General features: G+C 33.2%; 2 protein-coding genes across 2 annotated transcripts; both read right to left on the bottom strand.

The window, feature by feature from the left end:
• Positions 1-1,066: 1,066 nt before the first annotated feature.
• On the bottom strand, positions 1,067-2,491 carry LOC127115404 (uncharacterized). The gene is made up of 5 exons (XM_051046963.1): positions 2,215-2,491; positions 1,818-1,964; positions 1,584-1,693; positions 1,428-1,500; positions 1,067-1,336 (listed from the first exon to the last, which is right to left on the bottom strand). Exons 2-5 carry the CDS (start codon positions 1,823-1,825, stop codon positions 1,168-1,170), a joined length of 360 nt encoding a protein of 119 aa, XP_050902920.1. The 5' UTR covers positions 1,826-1,964; positions 2,215-2,491; the 3' UTR covers positions 1,067-1,167.
• Positions 2,492-5,564: 3,073 nt separating this feature from the next.
• On the bottom strand, positions 5,565-6,050 carry LOC127089074 (eukaryotic translation initiation factor 4 gamma-like). Its single transcript, XM_051029345.1, has one exon. It carries the CDS (start codon positions 6,048-6,050, stop codon positions 5,565-5,567), a length of 486 nt encoding a protein of 161 aa, XP_050885302.1.
• Between the last annotated feature and the right edge of the window lie 454 nt (positions 6,051-6,504).

Raw genomic sequence — 6,504 nt, forward strand, 5'->3', positions numbered from 1 at the left:
TCCTCGCCCATAATCGAAAATGTTTATGAATTGTATTCTTATAAAAAAAGGTTATGTTGACTTTTAAGTTTTATGTGCTTAAAACATAAGGTTACACACTGATAAATTATTTATATACATTTCAGAATCATCGTTCATACGATCATCTGCACTATCATCTTTAAACAGTTCGTTGATTTGTGAATCTGACAATTTGGGACTGTTTGAATATGTTAATCTTGCTCTTTTCTATTCCAGTACACTCTTTCTATGCATTCTAGCTAATCTTGCTCTTTTCTTCTTCAGAATAATATTAAAGTGAGAATCTTCATCCACCTTTTGTTTATCCATTGGCTAATCAACATTAGTTCAACCATACATTCTACCTCAAAAGTCAAAAACATATCAAATTTGATATGCATTCAGCATTCTATAACTAATATGAATGATAACTTTAACAAATTCCTTACAACATAGTCGGTCTAAAAAAAAGTCAATTAAGTAACTGCAATCACTTCCACGAGATACATAAACTGAGCACTCTTTCATTAATGGTAACAATGACATGCGTAGTTCTAACAACCATAAGGAATTATATAGGTGGTTAAGCATGATATATATAACGAGTATTCTGCATTGGGAAGGAAGAATAATTAATTTAATGCATAGAAAGAAAACGTGGCAGTGGCTGAATAATTATTGCAATTGCTTAATATTATCTTATGGCTCTTGAGGTTCTAACATAGAAATGATTGTTTGATACTGTAATTGTTTGAAATTATGCTTACTGGTATGGCAGTTGAATCAACGAAAAACAACTACATTTCAATTGAAATTACTAATTTTTGTTTTCCACAACAATGAGACGTAGTATATATTGAACAATACATTCTAAGATGTTTATACATGGAACATACATCCTTAGTATGTATTGCATACTTATGAAGTATACATGGATATTATGCAGTATAAATTCATATTTTGACTTTTTCGATATATAAATTGTAATGCATATGAAGATTTAGACATACATTATTTTTTTATTAACAAAAGATATCAGAAGATGTTGAAATGCAATCAGTTATGTCAAATAAGTTATGCACTTCTGAAATACCGTTGAAATACTACATTGGCATGAATGTTAAGAAAGATGAACCTTATTAGGAAAAAAAAAAGACAATTCACTTTCTAACATAAAACTAAATTAAGTATTTGAGCTTGAACAAACTGACTCAAGGACATGCATTTGGACTTATGAACAAACTTCTCAACCGGGATATACTGTGATGCTCCGGACCAATTAGACAAAGATCTTGATGATTGAGTGGGCTTTTGAGTCTGTTCGTTTGTAGGTAACCTATAACATTTAGCAAAATATATTGGTATATATGAACTTACATAAATAAAATTTAGTATTTTGGAATGGGTTAATACGATAAATGTATTACTTAGACAAAAATTCTTTAATATCTGGAATATCTTCATTAATCAACGGTTTAGAACCGCTGCATCCATGTGAAACTATAAACAATAAAAAACATTATGGTATCAGTGCAATGATCGATGGCTTCAATTACGTGTGGCAAAAATCAGACATAAGATACCTTGACAATCCTTTATCATTGCATGCGTGAGAACAATTGCAATAGCACCCTTGTTATTCTCATCATTGTAGTAATTCAAAAACATAGATCCATAGCTTTCCCATAAGGTGCTTTTAATAAGATTACCAATGTCATTGAGTCATGATAATAGCATATTCAATGTTGGTTTATTGGATATGGATTATAAAAAAACTTACAGACAAAATACGCATAATTCTAAAAGAAATTAATTACCGCTGCATCCATTAAAAGCATATTCATATGCCCAATCCCCTTACTGTTGATCACACTCCATGCATCAAATAATTCGAACATCAGACCGTCATGTTTCTTTTGAGTCGTTGATGTCTTTTACGAAATCTAATTTTCGACTCATTATCACTACAACAAAAATACAATTAGGATACATTAACTGTGCTGAACATTAATACATTACAATCAAAACGCACAAATATATTTATCAAAATAGATAATCAATTTAGCATAATGCAATAAAATATGAAGAAGATGAAATTTTAAAAAAAAATATATGGATTTGTATAAGATGATCAATGCAAACAACAATAGAAAAGAATAATAAAAGTATCCATAAACACCGAATGAATACAAAATCAATGAAAATGATAAGAACCTGGATTTGCAGATAAATTGTAAAATGGTGAAAGAGGGAATGTTGCTACTGTTGATTGTAAATGAAATTGAAGAGGCAATAAAGAGAAATCGTTTTTCAGAGAAGTTGTTTAGGAAAAGAAAAAGTTGTTATTAGAAACTCAATGAATAACTCAGATGAAATTGAAGAGGCAATGAAAATATGATTAAAGATTCTATTCCCAATATAAGTTGATAAGATTTGTATGTTGGAAGCAACAAATTGCTAGAAAAGTAAAATGACACTTAAGCATAATGAAGTAAGTCTCTAAATTGGTTTAGTTATGGTTTTAAAATAATTTTGGTTGTAGTTTCTTTTTATATATTAAAAAGTAGATTCCTAAAATGCAACTATTAGTTTTATTGATGTGTATGTCTCCTTGCTACATCATTATGTATAGATATTTTTTTGCATTCATAGCTGCCATTTATTATTATTTTTTAATATTTTGACTAGCTGCATTATCATGTTTCAAAAAAAATATTATTATTATTATTAATATCATTATTAATATTATTATTACTATTATTACTATTATTATTATTATTATTATTATTATTATTATTATTATTATTATTATTATTATTATTATTATTATTATTATTAACCTTCTAAAATAGCATTCCTATTTTTTTCTTATTTTATTCTCACATTTAATTAAAATTCTTATGCATAATATAAAAATGTAAGCATAAATATTCTTAATTTGTATAGTTGTGACTTTGTCTATTGTTATAATTGCGCAAATTTTAATATTAATTGCATAATTAATAATCATTTTAATGGAAAATAATTTTATTTATATTAATAATAATTATATCATATTGATATTGTTCCGTTCAAGAATAAAAAATGAATGTTGTTGGAGAACTGATGATCTTGAATGGTGGTGGTAATCTCTTTTACCCCGACGCGGGTTGGACCTACATGATTAGCACTCCAATGTTCAAGTATGTTCAAGATTCAAAAGTTTGTTCAAGATTCAAGTTGAGTATAATGAAGAGTTAAGATCAGAGAATGTACCTTGCTTTTGCGTGTCAACTAATATTTACACCTTGGGTCAAGTGGAGTGGATTTGGGATGAATTGGGATCATTTGTACATTTGACCGGTCCATAACAGTTTCCCCCAAGGCTTTTCCGAGGACTGAAGGAGTCGAGGGAAGCCTTAAGTAATATTTCTCGTCCTCCAAGATGTTGCCATTGGTAAGTAAAACTGGAAACGTTTTGAGTCAGTTGAAAAAATAGTGGGGAACGATAACATTAAATGCAGTTCCATCATTGAAACATTTCATTCTTTTCTTTTGACACGTGAAGTGCCTTGACTACCTAGGGAATGAGATAATTTATAGTGTACTTGAGTGCACTCGAATTGATGTGTATCCATAAGGGGAAATCTAGTTGTTGATCTTGCGATTTCTTTCTCTATTAGGTTTGAATCCTTCAGTTTCATTTGCCTATAAATATGAGGGATTGTGCGTTAAGAGGTTTTCGCAACCTTGACATTCAAACTTACAGTCATTTTCCTAGAAAACTTCTTTGTTTCTTCTTCCTAGAGAATATTAATAGAAATAATCTCTAGTGCCTTGCTCAAGTTCTTTGCATTTCTTCCTTTTCTCTGCTTTATCAATATCTCACCACCAGGTACCATCCTAAACTCAAGCTTTTACCTACAACATTTCATGCTCACTAGTTAGCATGAATGATAATACATCCAACCTAATGAGAAATTCTGAGGGTGAAACTTCGCCTACCTCAGGAATAGAGACATCCCTAATTCTCATCTCCCCCCTCTTGATCTTAATCTCCTAGAACCTGAAGTCATATATTTCTCTAAAGATTCTAATTTAGAAAGGATATATGGGAGTTCCTTGGAAGAAGGAACTGAAGGTAGAGAAAACACAAGAAAGGGGGGTTTGAATTGTTTTAGGAAAATAAAACTTTTTATAACTTAGACACACGCAGAAACAAAAGAATTCAACACAGAATTTTATACTGGTTTGCTTGAAATTCAAAGCTACTCCAGTCCATCCGACCAAGGTGATTTCGCCTTCAAAAAGGACTTAATCCACTAATCTTGAAAGATTACATAAACAACCGTCTAAGAGAATAATGATCCCTTATCCCTCTCAAGTTTTAAGACTTCACAAGTCACTTGAGGAATTATCTTAGCAATAGTATGATTACAGTAATGAATAATGCTTCTAATAATAAGCAAATATTACACAAGATAAGAACAAGAAATATTTCCACGTTAGAGCAGCAGCTCGTGAGAGAAAGAATAATGAATGGAGGAAGTGTTGTACTCTCGTGTGTTTTTCGTTTTCTTTGGGTGGTGTTCCGTCTTTTATATAGGAGTAGTGAGCAGACTGTTGAGTGATGTTAATGTCAGAATATTGAGCATTTAAGGATGATTAAAGTCATTAATCTTCGTGTTCTTTCCAAAGCAATATTTGGAGCGTCATAACATCCTTCTAAAAATAGTTTCTTTCCATAAGCGAGTTTCTTCACGGTTAAGCTTTTTGGATCAGAGGATCCTAACGTCAGAGTCTTGATTGTAACTTCAAAGAATGCTTGTTGTTGATTATCTTCAGAGTTTCTCTTTATTTGACTTCTTCAGAGCGCACGTCTTCAGAGTCTAGAGTCATTCTTCCCCTTCAGAGTGTTTGACTTCTTTATTTTAGCTAACGCATGCGTTTGATCAGAGTCAGAGCTTCTTGGTCGCGTATCTTCTGAGTAGCATCTTAGTGCTTGATTCTGTATCTGATGATTGTCTATCTGATTGTTTTAATCAGAGTCCTGCACACTTAGAAAAATTTCGTTAGTGTACCATTTTTGTTTCATCCTTTGTTATCATCAAAATCTTAGAGATACATTGTAAAACTAAATTTGTTCTTACAATCTCCCTCTTTTTGATGATAACAAAACAAGTCTGAGTGATGATGAAACAGTAAGTAATATCTCAGAATCAGATAAAGAGAATGGACTCCCCCTGAGTTAGATCATCAGATTTAACAGAAGTTCTTACTGGACCTTCCTTGTGTGGTAGTTGGTTTTGTACCTTAGCTATTATCCTGCATAACTTTAGTTCTCATAAGTCATTAAGATATTTAATGTTCGCAGTGCCTTGAGAGGTTTAGATATATATTTTCATCATAGTTGTTTTAGTTCTCCCCCCTTTTTGTCAGAATCCAAAAGACATAGAATTATAGGCAGGAAATGGATATTCATATATAAGAGAAAACAGGTATTGATAGGTAGCAATGAAAGCATATATCATAAGTCATAAGAAAAAAACATCATAAGAAAAGTAACAAGCAAAGAGCCTAAGTGCCTAAGGGTTTGGGGGCAGAGGCATCCTTTGGAACAACTGAGTCAGCAGATTCTGAATGTTGGTGTTGACGGAATCCTGGTGATGCAACCTTACTCGTATCACTTGTTGTTCCTTTTGCAGTTCCTCCAAAGTCTTTAAGACCAAAGGGGAAAAATCAGAGTTAGATTGCTCCCCCTGAGTCAAAGTATCAGCATTGGCCTTGGCAGTTTCCTCTGCAGCAATGCATGCTGCTTCTTCAGCTTCGGTTTTTGCTTTTGCCTCAGCCTCAACAGTAGCCACAATAGCAGCAGCTTCAACAATATCCTTCTCTTCAACTTCTCTAATTATTTGCTCTTCTTCTAGGCGAGCTTTCTCTTCTGCTTCCTTCCTGGCCTTTTCCTCAGCCTCTCTGGCTAAGCGATCCTGTAGCCTTATTCCAGCATCTCTGATGAAGTCGTTGCAGGCTTGTCTAGAGAGGCCTTTCAGTTTGAAGGGTTCAGAGGTCATCCATTTAATCACTCTGTTCCAGTGGATCCTCACTGCAGAGGGATCATCATTGATGCCAAAGTTGACAGACAGAGACTTGATCTTCTCTACTGAAGACTCTGCAAATACAATTATTGCTTCTTCTAATATGGGGAAGGCAGTTTATGGTTCAGAGTTAGAGGTTGGGGAGGAGGGTGGAGTTGGATTGGTGTCAGCGGGATCTTGAGTAGGAGTGATGATGGCATCAGAGGTTGGTGGCGGGTGAATATCAGAGGAAGGTGGTGTTGTTTGTTCAGGTTATGGATTTGGTTGATGTTCAGATAGTGAGGGTACTGGTTGTTCAGGAGGTGGATTAGTTTGTTGTTCAGGGGTTGGTGTTTGAGGTTAATCAGATGGAGGTGGATTTTGTTGTTCAGAGGGTGGAGAGGTGACTTCAGATTCAGGTTCAGGTTGTGATGGTTGTTGTGAGGCCAGA

Source organism: Lathyrus oleraceus, chromosome 1 (genome assembly GCF_024323335.1).
Source record: "Lathyrus oleraceus cultivar Zhongwan6 chromosome 1, CAAS_Psat_ZW6_1.0, whole genome shotgun sequence".
Lineage (NCBI taxonomy): Eukaryota > Viridiplantae > Streptophyta > Magnoliopsida > Fabales > Fabaceae > Lathyrus > Lathyrus oleraceus.